At 43.3% G+C, this 18,567-nt stretch overlaps 1 protein-coding gene across 14 annotated transcripts in view; it reads right to left on the minus strand.

Annotated features, from left to right (window-relative positions):
* The window catches only part of NEXN (nexilin F-actin binding protein), a 29,136-nt gene extending 14,434 nt beyond the window's left edge, over positions 1-14,702 (minus strand). For 3 of the 14 annotated variants that reach the window (XM_083620984.1, XM_083620987.1, XM_083620993.1), the window contains exons 1-4: positions 13,531-13,876; positions 4,342-4,427; positions 3,045-3,120; positions 1,626-1,774 (exon numbers count right to left, since the gene is read on the minus strand). In XM_083620984.1, coding sequence (XP_083477110.1) covers positions 1,626-1,774; positions 3,045-3,120; positions 4,342-4,368 — 252 coding nt within the window. In that variant the 5' untranslated portion in view covers positions 4,369-4,427; positions 13,531-13,876. Of the gene's footprint in view, positions 1-1,625; positions 1,775-3,044; positions 3,121-3,336; positions 3,529-4,341; positions 4,428-12,703; positions 13,482-13,530; positions 13,877-14,491 lie in introns of those variants that run through there. The other 11 variants (XM_083620995.1, XM_083620988.1, XM_083620985.1 and 8 more) reach the window with 9 other exon arrangements.
* Between the last annotated feature and the right edge of the window lie 3,865 nt (positions 14,703-18,567).

The following is an 18,567-nucleotide window of genomic DNA, read 5'->3' on the forward strand; positions in this document are numbered from 1 at the left end:
GGTCAAAGACCCAGTTTGGCACTCCTCGTGTGCATTTGCTTGCACACACAGGCAGGTAACCTCAATGGCACCCCAATGGAGGCTTCACCCGGGGCAAAAAACCTGGCTAGCCACCCCCCTGCAGCTACGGCTCTGCAGCATGTAAAGCTAACATCTTGCCTCTCCTGTCATATGTAGTATTTGTACTTCTGGAACTGCCAGCTCCACAGAAGTATAAAGGTGAAGCATGCAATCAGCAGGGAACACTGCATGGGCTTTCTGGTGGCTTCTGACCATAATGTTTAAAGCAGCTCTTAGGAGTTAAGCTGGAAAGGAATGCTTTAAAGAAAGCATGGCTGCACAAATTATCCTGTTTGAAAGAAGCTTTCAGTAGCACAGTAGACAAGTTAACCCAAGCAGCTATTTGGGCTCATGGGGCAAAAAATCCCCAATCTTCCTCAATGCCGTAAAGGAACACTGGAACTTCTAATGGCATTTACTTTCTAGTTGTGAGCAATGGCTTGTAGTACAAGATCTGGACAAAAGCCGTGTCCCAAAATTAGTGTTAGATCACAAGCATCTTAATTGCTTCTGTACATTTCATCCCATGAAACAAGCAAATCATTCTTCATACAAAATACCGGCCTCAGAAATGCTTTTGAACTGATCGATTATCAATTTCAAAATACAAAAACACTTTAATAAGTCATACAGATCCTTTACAGAAACTCCGAGTGCAATTCACCTGTTCTCCCTCCGTATGCAAATAGAAGAGCATTTTATTTCTTAGCTTATTCAAACCAGTAAAAAACTGCCTTACATAACCTTTTCTCTACTTCTCTCATTCTTCAAATATCAGAAAACATATATTTCAACATCTTGCGACATGTTGCATCTTATAAGCCTGAGAGGTACATGAGCATTACTGGCAAATTGACTTGATTAGTGTGGTTGTACCGGCACAGCACAGGACATCTTTCTATTGACAGCAACCAGTCATTCATACATATACACACATTTGGAAATTAAAGCATGAGACACCTGATCCTAGCACCCAATTCTCATAAAGAAAATGGCGTTTTAATACTGAATGCTAAGAATGCAGGCAACACACCAAATATGACACTCCCCAAGGAAGAATGTGGCTATGTTGCATTCACAAATGGCTACAGAATTGATATTCAGTGTCAGTACGGTAGGTAAGAGACTTTTTAACTTGCCCTGGTTTTACCCATTTTCTGCAGAGAGGACCAAGTACAGTCAAGCCAGGTTCAGTTAGTCTCTTAACATTCAAATGCAACTCGTCCATTTTGCAAATAAACATTTGCTGCTGCGGTCAAATTGTATTTTCAGCAATTTAAAACATCAGAACATTGTATCTCCTTCATTGCTGAATATGACACTCTGTGACTATGTAGGCAAACAAACAAAATGTTTCAAACGCCCAACGTAATTGAATGGAAGAATACATAGTTATAGTAAATAAAATACTGATGTGGTAGGAAAAGCTCCATATACCACCTGATGCTTCAAATGCACTGTTTGTCTTGGAAGTAAGAAGTGGAAGACTACTGTTTATAATTTAAATGGCTAGGGTTTTTTATTTTAACATTTGAATGGGATATTGTAAATTACTATAAGCCTACCTCTTGTGCTTTCTTTGCTAGTTCTCTCTGAATTTTCCTTTTCTCTATCATGTCTTGTTCAATCCTCCGCTTCCTCTCCTCTTCCATTCTTTTCCTTTCTTCCTCCTGCCTCTGCTTTTCCATTTCTGCAAACTTCCCTTTGACAGTCCCTATGAAAAACAAAAGGGAAAAACGAACAGCTCAGTTTATCACCTGACTATCCATCATTCGTAAAACACTAGTTTTCATTAGCATAAATATATTTGTTTAGAAATGTGAAGGAGGAGGTAGCAAGTTGAACAGAAGCATAGTTTACAGCTTGGATAGGGAACTTGCAGCTTGTGGGGGACATGCTACTGTCCTTGGCGTAATTTTCATGTGGTCGGGAGATGGGATGGCACACAGAAAGCGTATTATACAGCCATGTGGTGCTGTATGGCTCCTGAATGACTTTCACCATGGGTCAATTGCCCTTCATAGGAAAAAGGTTAATCCAGGCAGATGAAGATGATGGACTTTATGGAGCTGGCTTATCTCACTGGGAGAATCCGCGACCAGAAAGAAGAGGAATATCAAGAAGACTAGAAGAAATTTAAAGATTATTTGAATAAATATTGTAATATTAAAGATTAGTAGTTACTTGAAAGTACTAAACAGGCCTAGGATTAAATTAGGATAAATTAAATAAATGAAATATAGAATGTTAAGGAAAGTTTAAAAAATTGATAATAATCGGAATATTGTTTTTTCAATAATGATATTGGAAAACTGCTACATTCAGTTACAAGGAAATTTAGATGGAAGAGATTAGAGGAAGTCAAGTAATACTTTCATGAAGTTGGAAACTTAGTTAACTAATTAATTTTTATTGTTTGTTTGTGGTTATATTTTTGGTTATTTGTTTTATGCCTTTTTTCTTTTTCTTTCCTTTTTCTCCATTTTTGTTTTATTGGTTTTACAGTATGTGTTGTATTTGTTGGAAACTTAATAAATATTATTGGGGGGGGGAGGAAAAAGGTTAACCCATCGCTGCTCTAGAGCATAGGCAGCACCACGGTGCGCCTTGCTTTTGTAGATTTATCTAAGACATAGAATGCAGAGCAACACACCTCCTAAGGAAGGAGGCAGGAATGTGTTGACTGGGGGCTTAATGGAGTTCCTCAAGGCCGTAGACCATAGAAAGCTTTAGAGATGATCGCCAGCATTTTTTATTGGTCCTGGAAGGAAGCATGAAGACAGCCAATGCAGTTGGTCAGATACATTCTTTGTGCCCTCCTATCCCTGTCAGGAGGCAAGCCACAGCATTCTGTACTACCCACAGCTGCAGAACTTCTTAAAAGTTGGCAGCCCCACAGAGTGTTGCAGTAATCAACATGAGCTGTTACCAAAGGATAGGTGACGGAGGTCCAATCTCTTGCAAAATAGACTCTTAATTCTTACCTGTTAGTTTTGGAACATAAGCTTTCTCAACTTTAGACTTTTCTTCCTCGTCATCAGAAGCAAGTAGTTCTATCATCTGAAATAATGAATGAGAAACATAAATTTTCACTTGTTTTTTTGAAGGATTTAAAACGTAAATAAATCTAGAGAGTTTATGCAAGGTTATAAAATAGTTTATATAGCTGGATCAAAGTATATTTATTTGTACTGCAGTGTAGAAGTTGGCAAGTTATTTTTAAAAGCTTGAAAGGAAATAAAAGTAACAGAAATGAATTTTTGCAAAGGAATTGACCTCCTGCTTCCGCCTGCTCCATTCTCTTTCTCTAACATACTGTTCTTTTCTTCTTTGCTTCTCATCTCTAGATCGCCTTTGATTTCTTTCTTCCCTTGCTTTCTGCATGGCTTCGAATTTATCCTTTACATCACCCTTTCGAAGTTTGGGCACATAGGACTTTGGGACAGGTTTAGACGAAGAAAGCAGAATCTTTGTGAAGACAGGGAGAAGGCAAAGACAAGAGAAAGATGGTAGAAGCAGATGAAGAGAAATTGCATGGAATATTAGACAGAATGTGAGACTTTTGAAGAGACAGGAAATAAATTGGAACCTGAGCTGCATTTACAATGTTTGCTTTTAAAGAGAAAAACAAACTCTTTCTTTTGCACAGGTATAGGAAGCTCTCATGAAGTTGCTTTTGTATTAAACCTAAACCTAAAGCTTCCAATAACAGATGGATCACTGTCATGTCTAGAAAAATTTGTTATTAAAAAAACAACACAATTGCTAATTGAAACAGACTTTTGCCTGGATAGTGTAGATTTTCCCTCTCTTTACTTTTCCATTTATTTTAATGCCACAGAACAACTTCACAGTTTGACAATTGTACTGTTTTAAACTGAAATACTCTACAATTTTTGCTTTAGGATTACACACACACATGCGTGCGCGATTCTTGGGCTAGAAGTCAGATGTACATCTTAGGAACAGTTTGTGCAACAAATGGAAATCCTATCAAATGTGGCTTCCCCATTCATTCAGTAACAGTAGATGATGATCTTTGCATGCTTTTTCCCCTTGTGCATGTGAACTCACACAGTTTTCTGGACAGAGTGAAAATATGCAGAGCCCTAAGATGTGTGCATTCCCTGACAACCATCCCGTCACTCTACAGTTGCCCACTTCACATGCTGAGAATCAAGGATCTAAGTCTCTTGGTTATATTATATTATTTAATTTAGGCTACTATAATAAAGCCAGAGTTTGTTGTTTGTACTTCCCCCTTCATACCACCATACATACCTCTGTCTTCTGTGCAACGTCATTCATGGCTACTTTCTGTGATCTAGCAGCAGCAGTGTGCAAAAATGGATGTGTCCAGGCTTTACCTTTGTAAGGAAAAAAAGAGATATTACCTCACTTGGTTGATATATATAAAAAGGAGGGTGGTGGTGGTTCTCTCTCTCTCTCCCTCTCCCTCTCTAAGTACTCAAGTACTAGGTCCCTGCAGTTTCTATCCCAGTAGAGAATAAAGTAGGGTCCTTGAGTCCTCTGCCTCCCAGTAAATTCAAACTGTGCATTTACATTTCCAGTGAGGTTGGAAGCCTGTAAACATGTCTTATAGAACATTAAGGCCTCATATCCACATAGAAGTGTTATTCTGTTTATATCACAGCTTTCCCCCAAGGAGAACAAGGTATCGTACACGGTACATTTCCCTATTTTATCCTCACAACAAACATGCTATGTAAGTTAGGCTGAGAGATATGAAGTGGCTTGGCCTGTTCAGTCCTGTTCAAACCCTCTAACCACTAAACCACATTAGCTCCGGAATGAACCACATATTTGCAGATGAGCTCAATCTCAGATTTTTCTAATATTTCCCCCATTCCTTCTTCTAGCCCGTTATATCACCACAGTAAAAACTGCGTCCTGATTAAGCCTTCACATAAATTGTTAAGAGGGGAAATGAAAAGAGATTGGTTGTCTGCAAAAGTTTCAAAGAAGTCTAATATCTGCTACAAGGGACCAAGCTAATGGCCTCTGATTCCCACATTCTTGTAGTTGAAATTACTTCCCCGGCTTGAATGAAGTAATTTTGCCTTGGGAGAGTCACTTGCTAGCAGATGTGGAGTGTTAGCACATGGTGGCTTGTATGTATTTATCATTTCACTCACTAAGAAGCTAAATCCAGACAAGAGAGAGACTCTTTTGGACAGGAATAAGGTGTACAGCCTGTTCTGGGCAGGGTTGGACTTCCTGCAACAGCCTGTTTGCAATCTGGATCCAGCCCAAGTTCTAAATGGCTAGATTGCAACAGTTGCCAAGGAATGCTTCTTACCAGTTTTGCCTTATACACTAGCTGCACACATGGGAAGAGAAACCAGACCAGCATTTCATGCTCCAGATTAGGCTGCTATGGTGTGGTCTACATGGGGCTGCCCATGAAGACCATCCAAAAAATGCAGCTGGTGGTGATGTGACATACAAGCTGCTTGGGAAGATAATAGTGGGTAGGGATAGAAGGAGTTAAACTCCCTTCATCTTTCCCCCATTCCATTGCCACCCCCCAAAGTTGTTTATCCACTAGGAAACTATCCATTGTATTTTAAATAATGCATATTTATACATATGCAGTTTGCTTCTCTTAAAGGGACAGAAGTTTGAAGGCAGGTGCGCAGGCAGGCACTCCCTTAATCCAACCCTATATAGAAAACAAGTTTTTCCAACCCTGTCTTGCTTCCAAGGCCAAGGTAATTGACCACAGTTTTATGCCAGTAATATACAGAAACAGCTTTATATGGGCTGCAGCCAGAGTACTATGGAGAGTATACTCCATCAAAACCTATTTTGGAAGAAAATTGGGGGTAAGGACTAGCATTCCAATTGCACTGTCATGGCAACCATAAAAAGTCAAGAAGCAATGCTTAAGGCGTTTAAGCACTATTATTTTGTTAACATCATTACCCATTGGAAAAGGGGCACATGATGAGTGCCACTCTTAAACAGATAAGTTGCCAGGAGTCAGAGTTTAAGAAGTGCCACATGCGAGCTGTTGCATTGTTTTACTATTCAAAGTTATCATTGGTTCTCTATTCGCACTGTCTCCAAATATATGTTTTCTATACAATAGAAACATTTTGAACATATATCTCTTTTCTGAAAATTCTATAGCACATACTTCTTTTTTTTCCCAAAAAAGGAGGGGAGTATTTGAATTTTATATTATTTGCTGGAGTAACCTCTTCACCATTTTCTGGCCATGCAGCTCAACTATTCAACATGCTTCTGAATGTGGATACATGAGCAGGCTATGCATGTAAGGTGCTGACAGCCATTTCTATGATAGCAACTTTGCTTTTAATAATAGCTGGAAGAAAGCTCTATTCACAAAACTCTTTGTATGCATTCATGTACCCACATGCATAATTACATACAGGAATTTATAGTCCACATGAAGTACATCAAGACAACTTACAACTGATATGATAAAATCAGCCCATAAATATGTATCAAATAATTTAAAATGTGGGGGAAATGTATAGATACTTGTTGGCTAAAAAGATAAATTCATATTGTGAAGGCCTGTCCAAATAGTACATGCCTGAAAAGGCAGGGGCAATTTGACAATATTGATAACCTCTTCAGTATAGCAGATGGTAGATTCACTAGACATTAATAATCTGATTTATGAAGAGTCTATTATTTGATCCAACATTTCATATTTGTCATGTATGTGTTACATAGGTGACAAATAGATGTAGGATCTTCTGGCTGCTAAAAAGACTTATGGCAGCTCAATAAGCTAATGGAGCTATCATTTACTTTCTTCCTGCTAGCTGCTCTAGAATAGCAGAAGGTCTCTCAGCAGCTGAGGCTGCTCTTGCCCCCTCTGCCAGACTCAGTAAGGTTAATACTTAGAGATTCTAAGTCATGGGTAGGCAAACTAAGGCCCGGGAGCCGGATCCAGCCGAATCGCCTTCTAAATCTGGCCCACGGACAGTCCGGGAATCAGCGTGTTTTTACATGAGTAGAATGTGCCCTTTTATTTAAAATGCATTTGTGGTGTGGGGTGGGTTATTTGTGGGGCATAGGAATTCATTCATTTTTACCCCCTTCAAAATATAGTCCGGACCCCCCACAAGGTCTGAGGGACAGTGGACCGGCCCTGGGCTGAAAAAGTTCTCAGTGATGAGAGTACAGCAGGCAAAACTTCCTCTTACAGAACAGGTGTCCTGATGTAATGCCTGTATGTACAAGTAGAGGGACAGAGGCAACACTGATACAATTGCTGCTGTTGGGTGTTAGTTGGGTGCCCTTGCATGGATGTGTTTGCATGCACATAAACACATCATTGTGGTAATGCAGTTGGTAGTAAAAAATAATAATCAGGGCTATATACTTCTTGCTGAAGATTTTGACAGTCAAAACCAATTTTTTAAAAAAGGAAAATAAAAACAACATTCTGCATGTGTGCACATGGAGGATATAACCAAATATATATATTTTTAAAATCATAAACTTAAATAATCATAAGCTATTTTTCTGCACAGTCTTTAAAAAGTAAGAGACTAGGTGCTCTGACATCTGCAAAATGCATGCCTTGGGTGCTCTCCTTCTCTTGATTTACCATTTTAACCCTTCTTGTGGGTTGTTCCTCAAGCTATAGCTTGCATAGTACTTCAGGGGGAAGAGGACATGTCAGCTATACATAATAACATCAAGATGCAGTCAAATGGTCATCCTGTAGGAAGTAAAGCCTATTGCAACAGTTCAATAGCACACCAATAACAGAAATAGATCTTCACAGAAAGGATCGACATGTGAAACAAAACGTACCAGTATTCTTGTTTCAACACAAGTGAGAACAAGCACTTCTGGCAAATAACACTGCCTGAACACCTGGCAACATGTGCAGATATAACAAGACCTGAATTACAAGTTTGTAAAAAAATAGGTAAGGATAGTTACTTAATTAGGAACCCTACCCCATTTCCTCATTTCTTTCTTTCACTTTTCAAAATCACTTTATTCTTAAAGCACATTGAAATATAAAAAAATGTTCAGGCAAACCACGCTCTGTTAACCAGAGTAAAAAGTTGTAATCCTCCACAATTCAGAAGTAGCTCATGTCTAATCCACAGTCAAGCTACAGAATGTTGTTGATCTTATGTGGGAATAGGGATGGGATCAAAATATATGGGGGGGATACTCTCTAGAGCAGGGACGTCCAACTCCCAATAGGCTGCAATCTACTTACAGTATAAAAAAACTGGCAGTGATCTACCCATTGTCGTTGAATGGACCAAAGTTGCTGAGCTTTCTTTAGGAAGCCAAAGTTCTTGAGCTTTTTAGGAACCACAGTTGTTGTTTTTCTCCTTCTTGGGGGGAGGAGGAGATCACTGAGGGGCCAAAGATCTACCAGGATCTACCAGGAACACCCCACAATCTACCAGTAGATCACAATGTACGTGTTGAACATGCCTGCTCTAGAACAAAGACCTTGGACACCAGGTATTATCTTCAAGCCATAAACAGGGCAGATCCATATGAGCCAACGACAAAATGGCATTTTAGACACTCAAAGATACATCTAAGAAGAAAAGCACCAGGCAGGGTAGACTAGGGAGTTACTGAGCATGACTGACATTTTGTTGATGGGGAACCTGTTGGAATCCAGTCCCCAGCCAGCGTTGCTAATGATCAAGGATGCTGGAAGATTTAATCCAGCAACATCTGGAGGACTGCATGTTCCTGATCCTTGCATTATACCATGCAAGGCTGTAGAAATAGAGCTTATGTCAGCAAGTGAACAGAGTTGCCTCAAAATCATTAATTCCCCATCACTCCACCAGTCTGGTCACTTTTTTTTTTTTGAAGCTTGCTGGCTGCTTTGTACAATTTCCATGTGATCTCTTGAACTTTTCAAAGGCTTCACAGAGCTGAATTTTATATTCAACATTACATTTCTCATTGAGTTTTACTTTATTTCAGGGTTTAGGTTGTGGTAGTTGTCCAGTCATTATACGTATGTCTACTTTTAAAAAAGAAAGAAAAAAAGTCCTTAACAGCATGTCCTGGACAATAGCTGCCAGTTTCCATTTCACTGCAAACTTGCAGCACATAAATTAGAAAAAGGAGCACATTGTTCCAAAACATCTTCCTTGATCTTGTTAACTGAATTACTTTTTCCACATCCATATGTGGAAGTCATCACACATCACCACACCATCTTACCCCTTTTTATTTTCTCATCAGAATCTACAAACAGTGATGTTGCATTATTTTATGATTTCAAGAAGAGGAGGCTGCACAAAGGACAAAAATGCTCATCCACTGCTATCAGTAAAACCGCAAACACAGAAAACAATGAAACCAGCTTCATTGCCTAGCATATGAATTAAATATGAATGTGCAAAGCCTAGCAGTTTTCATTCCAGTAGTGATTTGCAGATGTCAAGTTAACCAATAGCTGCCACCATTGGGATCAAAGGAAGATTCCCAGGATACCAACAATTTGGAACAGGCGTCGGAAACAACGTGCTCCAAGGTACTGAAGAACATTAACTTCCTCGGCACCCCCACCCCAAATTTCTGGGTCACTTTATAACATTTTTATAGAAACACCACTTCATATCTGCTTTGAATAGTCCTATTAAAAAAATAAATCTTAGGCTACGATTCAAAGAGCTGCTTGGGTCATACAAGAGAGTTTCTGCAGTCAGAAGAATGTTCTACTCTCTTTTTTGCCTTTGAACTCTGCATCATAATAAAAAAGCTTCAGTTTCAAAAGCAATATGCCATATGGCATGGGGGCACTGCTTTATTAAAAATAAAATAAATAGTACAAGCCGTCCTATACATTTATACCCACCAGCACCTGTCCAAAGGTCTCCAGTTCCCTTAAATGATGCTAGCCATTTTTCCTTGTTGCCCCTTATTCTTGGAATGCAACTACTATTCTTGATTTCCTTTTCAGTCCCTCCTCAAAACTTGGATTTCAGATTACCACCTTAGTCCTGGTGCCTTATTGCAGTTAAACCAGAATACATTCAGTTTAAATATTCACATAACAACTGCAAATAAACTGTTATAATAAACTATTTTACCTAGTTCAAAACAGGATTGCTCTTGATCAAAACTATCTGGAAGGGATTGACTGGGTGGGTTCATGTGGTCATGGATTCTTCTTTGTGTGAAGGTGCCAGGAGCTGTAGCATAGCTGTTCCTTAAGAAGCCCTATTTGGATTCATGAGACTAACAACTATCACCTGGTCACTGATATCCCCTTTTAGGGACAAGGTGCCTGAGAAGATGGTGGCCTCTTTTATCCATGTTCAGGGCTGGTTGGAACTGAAACAACCCTTGGTTCTTTGATGGTGTATGGAGAGAGATAGGGAGAGCAAAACCTGCTGATTCTCCTGGATCTCTCCAAGGTTTTTGATGCTACCAGTCATGGTATCTTGCTGGATCGATTCTGTGTAATGGGAGTTGCAGGCATGCTGATATGATGACATAATTCCTACTTCCTGAGCCATTTTTAGGAAATAACATTGGGGGACTTCTGCTTGGGCCCCAACAGCTGTGCTGTGAAGTCCTGCAAGGTATTATTCATCGTGACGCCCATGCTCTTCAACATGTGGATGAAACTGCTAAGTAAGGTCATCAGAAGATTGGAGTGAGCTGTCATCAGTGTATCATTGAAACACAGTTCTGTTTGTCATCTGAGTCATGTGAGGCTACGTAGGTGCTGGACTGGTGCCTGGATTTGGTAATGGGCTCAATGAAGGTCAATAAACCAAGACTGAATCCTGACAAGACGGATGTACTGCAGGTAGGTGGTTCCCATGTTCAGGAAGTGAGTATGCAGTCTGTTCTGGACGAGGTCTTCGGGGAGTCCTGGATCCAGCATTGTCACCTGAGGGCCAGCTAACCTTGGTGACACGGAGGTGAAGATACACCGAAACATTTTGTTGCAGTTCCCTCTAATTACTTATGTGGTTTAGAACTTATCAGTGTGGAAGTGAAATGGGGCAGCCAAAAATAAGGTAGTGGCTTCTACATACTTGGGCGATATTCTAGGTACACATAAATACACACTAATTAAAATAAAATGGCATTTTCCTTTAAATCCCAAAACTGCCTATCAGGAACCTGTAAGTGTATAAGATGCCGATGACAGTTGGGCCTGCACAGAAACCAGATATCAGGTAGGCTACATGAGGGAGAGTCATAGCTCAGTGACAGAACATGTTATTTATGTGCAAAAGGTCTCAAATTCAATCCTCAGGGTCTCTAGGTAGAGCTGGGAGAAAACCCTGTCTGAAACCCTGGAAAGCCATCTCTAGTCAGCATGGACAGTACTGAAATACAGTGCAGATGTTTTAGACCACAGTTTCCACCAGTCCCAGACAGAACAGCCAATGGTGGCAAGGCTGTTCCACCCAAGAGGCAAGATGAGGCAACTGCCTCAGGTGGCAGGATCCACATGGGCATCAGATCCTGATGTAGATCTTTATTCCTTCCTTGTTCTTGACGTAGATTTTAACTCACTCCTTCTCATGCCAATTTGTGATCCGCCTCTGATGTCAAAATATCTCAGGTGAACCCTGGATGATGGGAATTGTAGTCCAAAACATCTAGAGGGCAGCTGGTTGGGAAAGGGTAATCTAGTAGGTTCATTGCAGAGGTCAGATCTGATTGTGCACTTTGCCATTCACATAATAGTACTGACCATTACTTGCATATATGTACATTTAGGGTTTTACAGAGAAACTGCTCCAGTTGGGCTGGCATTCACACAGACCTCCTTGCGATAAAATATCACCAGAGCTTTGAGAAGTGTCACAATGAAAAATAGGTTTCATTTAGTAAAATAGATCAGCTACATGATGATATAAAATAAAAGGCAACCACGCTTGCTCCCCCACCTCGTTTAATAGAACGTATGGTTGAAGATATCTCGGTACACAAAACAAAATGAATATTTCTATTTAGCACCAAATCTAGTATATTTTTTAATGCAAAAGTATTTCTGAAAGCAGTCTGTTAAGCATTCATAAAGGTGCATACACTCGTAGCACACCCCTCTTATTCAAAAAGTCTTAAATTCAAAATATTCTACCTAAAATTGGCTGATATTTTATGCACAAACCTCACACCCCTGATTCACTTGTAAAAGATATATCTCCTAAACAAGAAGCTTTGGGCTTTCTAGTTTAGGTTTTCTTTGGTTCCACTGACCAAACCTTTTGCCTTTCCATTTATGATTATATCTTTCTCTGTACATTTCAGCACGGAATAAGGCTATGCAGTGGATACAAGCAGCTAAAACACTTGAAACTTTGAGGAGCAACTTTTAATGAATTATGAAGATTATCAGTGTCACCCAGACCAGCTTTCTCACATCTCATTAGCACAAAGCAAGGCAAAATCACTACTACAAGAGGAACAAATGACAAGAGCAAGAAAGGTTTGCTGAGCCGGGTTTAGAGATCACCCACCCACTTATCTGGCGACACTATCGCTACTGCTGCTGCTGCCGCCACCCCCTTGCTCTAATATTAGCTCAGCACCTTATTCCTAGTTGTCATCTCCTTAGCCACTGATCAGTTCCACACCTTTCAGCAAAAGGTTTCTGACCTCGGGAAAGCAGAAAAGGCACCTGCATTAATCCAAGATGTTCTCTCCAGGACTTAGTTCAACTCCCTTCCACAACCCACCCCTCGCCCTGGGAAAGTTGCATTCAATTGCCATTTCATTAAAAAAAAATATATGTGAGAGCTGCTGGCTCTGGATTTTGAGCGTTGCGATATGTCCAAGGGAGTTTTGTTTCAGAATAGAAGAGGGCCCTGGTTGGAAACGGATTTATTAGGCTGTTCCAGCGGTGCCACACAAGCAACAGCCTGCTTCTTCAGGGCTGTAAATGCACAACAAGCCCGACCAACTCAGAAGCTGCAAAGGGACCCACAGCGAAGCCCCCAGAATGTTCTTCCAAATAAAACCCGTTTCTAGTCTAGACAAGAATGTGCGCCAACTGTTGCTCTTCGGACGTCAAGGGAAACTAAAGCCCCGCGACGGGTGGGTGTGGGGGGAGCGAGAGAAGAACGACAGAGAAATTCGACCGTCTGAGGAGACATGAAACAGATCGCGCTGACTGGTGGAGAGAAGAGGGGGTAGAAAAAGGAATTTTCACTGTGCCAATTTAAAAAAAAAAATCCATGGGGGATGGAGAGGGGTTGCTAGCCCTCCCTCTCTCCTGTCACAGGAAGACCGAATTAAGGACAAAATACAAGTCAAACTGGACAAGGTCAAGCCAAAGGGAACCTGAGGCTGGCTCTTGTTTGTAGAGGGAGAGAGCTCTCCCTCGCGACCGTCCCCCCTGGGGCTCCCTCGCCTCATTGCGCGCCAAAACGCCCGCCTCTCAGGCCGACCTTCGCGCCAAAACAAAACCAAACACTCTCTCGTGCCCCCGAAGGCAGCTTCCCGTACCTGAGAGCCCTCTGCGCGCTTCGCTCTGCGTCTCCAGATAATCCCAGCGGCTGGGTGGGCGGGAGGGAAGCTGGGAAGCTGCTCTGCTTCTGCTGCTGCTGCTGCTGCTACCGTCTGCTGGTGGTGCTGCTGCTGCTGTTGCCGCCGCCGCCGCGCGCCCCTTGGCTGCGGCTTCAGCAGCGCCGGGCTCTGCAAGTTTCCATAAAAGTCCCGGTGCGCAGCCCGCTCCCGCATTCCAAGCGAGCCCCGGCCCGGCTGCAGCTGTCCCGACGCAGCACACGCGCGCCCTGGCCGCCCCCCCTCCTCCTCCTCTCTCAGCGCCCTGGCCGCGCCGCCTGGGCCCCTCTCTCTGGCCCAGCCGGGTTATTTTAGGCTGGAAGCGCCGTGAAGCTATAAATACACCCAGGGACTCGGGGAAACTGGAGAATTCCCCGGCCGTCCTGGAGGGGTGGGGGGCTCTGGCAAAATGAAAAGCGGGGGGTAATGGAGATGAGGGGAAGAGGCCAGGCTATCATTCTGAGCCGGCATCCCTGCCGGCGCTCATTCTGCGCTGCAAAAGTGTCCTTGAGCAGGTGCAGAGTGCATTTCCTCCAAGGACTGGTTGCTCCGGAATAAAATGTTGGGAGGGGGCAGGTAAGTCCCAACCCGCACAATCGATCACATGACACGACACCACACACACTATTTGAATGGAAATGCCCATCTATTTTTTGGGGGGGGGCGGAGTTCCTCTGGTGAGGTCCAACATGGAAAACTCGTTTATTCTCCAAGAACACAGACCCAATTAACTCTCAGCTTCCACCATGCCCTATATACTAGACTCCGTAGGGTCACCACCATCATTCAACAAAGATGTCCACGTAAACAGGCACCCCCCCAAAAAAAAAATCCATTCAAACAGATCAGTTAGATCTAAAAGGCATTCATGCAGTCATTACTTAGCAGTGAGAAAAATACTTACTATCAGGACTTGAAAATGTATTTCCCCCCTTCTCCCTTTAGCACACAAGTATTTCTGGTCCAGTTGATGGCAGTACTTTAGGGCAGTGGATCAACTCCTGACAAGCTTCACTTTTGTATATTAGAAAAAATCTGTTCTGACTCTGAGATCCTGGTGGCTTTTTTATAGCTCTAAACTGACTGAGAGCAAGTAACTAATAATAGTAACTTACCAGATAATTGTAGCAGCCTGAAGTCCACTCAGTACCCTATCTATATGGGTGTTAGCCAGCATTACTCATACTCAGAGTAGACCCACTGAAATAAATGTGGGTTTCTTTTCAATGGGTCTTTATGACTAAAGTATTTGTGTGTTCTTAATATTTTGCTAGTGTTCAGAATATAGGATCAGCCCACCATAAACATCAGCATTTATTTATTTTTTGAATGTCACTCTTCATCTGAAGATCACAGAGTGGTTCACAGCATAAAAATACAAAATGAAAACACAAAATTTGTAATAAAACAAAAGCAAAACAAACCAATAAACCCCTTCTCCCACAGGCACATTTTAAATCCTTTCACATTTGCATAGGTGCAATTGTTAAAATTAAGGCTTGAACATCCAGAACCAGTTACTTCTGTTCCTGAATTACTTTGCAGAGTAGAGGGCAGCAGAGAGATTTGATTGCTTTTTTTTTCTGGACACATAATGGGACTCTGCTATTCTTTCCCCTCCTTTCCATTCTGTTTTTCTCACACAAGACAATACACTGGGGGCAGCTATGAATATCTTATTCTATAGAAATAAAGAGGAAATTTATTTACTTATTTGTTCAATAATATTTTATTCCTTGAGAATGCAAGGTGGACAAAAATAGTCAATATTCTTCCAGTTACTAAGTGGACAGGGCTAAACACAAGGTCACCTAGCGCACCAGCAGCCACCCTGTCAGGCCTGCTGGAGGCGGTGGCTGGCTGGGCCTTGGAGTTCCCTAACCTATTGGTATTGGGGGACTTCAACATCCATGCTGATGCCACTCCCTCCTCACAGGCTCTGGACCTGGTGTCTTCCATGGCAACACTAGGGCTCTCCCAGTTTGTTTCGGGCCCCACACATCAAGCAGGCCACACGCTGGATTTGATCTTTGGCGCCGGTATAGATGTGATCATGTCTCCTTTGATGAAAGTGCCATGGTCTGATCACTACGCTCTGAAAGCCAGGATTGACTTTCCACCCCCACCCTGCTTAGGTGGCGAGCCGATTTGGGCTCGCCCGCAGAGGCTGATGGACCCTGATAGATTCCGTCAAGCCTTGTGGGACCTTGCTCCCCCTGGCGACTCATTGACTGAGCTTGTTGAGGGCTGAAATACCCAGCTCCTGGCAGCCATCGATGAGATCGCACCTAAGCGCCCTCTGCGACCCCACAGAAACCGGGCTCCCTGGTTTACCGAGGAGCTTCGGAAAATGAAGCGGGATCTCAGACGGCTAGAGCGAGTATGGCGGGGTACTCGTGACGGAGCCTCAAGAACATCTTATAGGGTTTTTATGAAAACCTATGAGATGGCAGTGAAGGCCGCTAAGAAGTCTTACTTCTCGGCCTCCATTGCATCCGCTAGCTCTCGCCCGGCGCAATTATTTAGTATAATTAGGTCTTTAACGTCCCTTGAAGGACAGCCAAATTTAAATAACAATCTGACACACAGCTGTGAGGCATTTGCGAGCTTTTTTGCGGAGAAGGTCCTGTTGCTCCGCCATGACCTTCCTGCCAATTTGGATACAATAAATGAACTGGAGGCCCCTCGACTGTCCTCGGGTCCAGTATTGGACCACTTTGACCGGATATCTCCAGCCGATGTGGACAGATTCCTCCAAGCTGGAAAGCCCACCACCTGTCCTCTTGACCCGTGCCCGTCATGGCTGATTAGAGCGTGTCCAGATGAGGTGCGGGCCCCCCTGGGGGATATCATCAATTTGTCCCTTGGCACTGGGATATTCCCAGGGGAACTGAAGGAGGCAGTGGTGCGTCCGCTCTTAAAGAAAACATCATTAGATCCCTTAGATCTGTCCAATTACCGCCCGGTTTCGAATCTTCCATTCCTGGGTAAGGTGATTGAGAGAGCGGTTGCTGAACAGCTTGGTAGGTTTCTGGATGAAACATCGGCTCTCGATCCATTCCAGTCCGGCTTCCGCGCTGGTCATGGGACCGAGACGGCTCTGGTCGCCCTAACAGATGATCTCCGCAGGCAGCTGGATCGAGGCGGGTCAGGGCTGCTGATTCTTCTAGACCTGTCAGCAGCCTTCGACATGGTCGATCACAAACTCCTAGACCACCGCCTTGCCGACGTGGGGATCCAGGGCACAGTCCTCCAATGGCTGCGCTCGTTTCTCTCTGGTCGGGGACAGAGGGTGGCGCTTGGGGGGGAATTGTCATCGCGCCACTCCTTGGTGTGTGGAGTGCCTCAGGGTGCGATTCTCTCCCCGATGCTTTTTAACATCTTTATGCGCCCCCTCGCCCAGCTTGTCCGGAGTTTTGGGCTGGGTTGCCATCAGTATGCCGATGACACCCAACTCTATCTGTTGATGGATGGCCATCCTGACTCGGCCCCAGACACACTGACCAGATGCCTGGAGGCTGTGGCTGGATGGTTACGTGGGAGCCGGTTGAAGTTAAATCCTTCGAAGACAGAGGTCCTCTGGCTGGGACGGGACGATATGGGATTGAGGGGGCAACTCCCATCTCTTGCGGGGGTGCAGTTAGTGCCAGCACCGTCCGTTAAGAGTTTGGGTGTAATCTTCGATACCTCCCTCTCTATGGAGGCGCAGATTACAGCTATAACAAAGGCGGCATTTTTTCATCTCCGCCAAGCTAAGCAGTTGGCCCCTTATCTCTCTCGCCCTGACCTAGCCACTGTGATCCATGCGACGGTCACCTCCAGACTGGATTATTGTAACTCGGTCTACGTGGGGCTGCCCTTGAGACTGACCCAGAAACTCCAGCGGGTGCAGAATGCCGCGGCGAGACTCCTTATGGGGTCTTCGCTGCGAGACCACATTCATCCGGTGCTATATCAGCTGCACTGGCTCCCGGTGGAGTACAGGATCAGGTTTAAGGTGCTGGTTTTAACCTTTAAAGCCCTATACGGCCTAGGACCCTCGTACCTACGGGAGCGCCTCTCCTGGTATGCCCCACAAAGAAACCTACGGTCTGCAAATAACAACACCCTGAAGGTCCCAGGCCTCAGAGAGGTTAGGCTGGCCTCAACTAGAGCCAGGGCCTTCTCGGCTGCGGCTCCAATCTGGTGGAACGCTCTGTCACAAGAGACTAGGGCCCTGCGGGACCTGACATCTTTCCGCAGGGCCTGCAAGACAGAGTTGTTCCACCAGGCCTTTGGTCAGGGCGCAGCCTGACTCCCTCCTCTGGCAACCTGCACAGAGTTTTGCTTAATGGTTGCCATTAACTTGATTTTAATTAATTTTTATAATGAAATATTTTTAGAATGTTGGTTTATTTGATTGTTTGATTATTTGATTGTTGTTAGCCGCCCTGAGCCCGGCTTCGGCTGGGGAGGGCGGGATATAAATAAAATTTATTATTATATTATTATTATTAAAAGCATAACTCCAGGCTGCAGTGAAAACTACTAAACTGTAGTGGGGCACATCCAAGACTCTTGCTCCTTTATCTGTATGAAAAGAGGAGGAGGAACCTTCTGTGTGTTGCATTACTGATTGTGGCATTTAACCCTGATTCCACTGCATATTCCACACTTCTAACCAATTCCCAGCTGATAGACGCTGACTGAACAGCAGCAGTGCCATAAATGTGCTATAGTTGAAATTAACAACCTCCACTTCCCTTTCCTGCTGCAAGCTGACTTTGACCCATCTTCCTCTCCATCGACCTCAACTTCCACGAGTTCTATTTTCTCCTTGGTCCCTCCCTTTCTCTCTCCTCATCTTTTGTTTATAGACTACAGTAACTCTGCAACTTAACAAGGGGAGCTACATTCTAGGGATTGTGCCTGAAGCCAAAAATGCGTATAGCCAAAACACATTGGGTTCAATGGTGGGTGGGATTGCCAAAGCCTTTTTTT

This window comes from Podarcis filfolensis, assembly GCF_964270895.1.
Source record: "Podarcis filfolensis genome assembly, chromosome: 6".
Taxonomy (NCBI): domain Eukaryota; kingdom Metazoa; phylum Chordata; class Lepidosauria; order Squamata; family Lacertidae; genus Podarcis; species Podarcis filfolensis.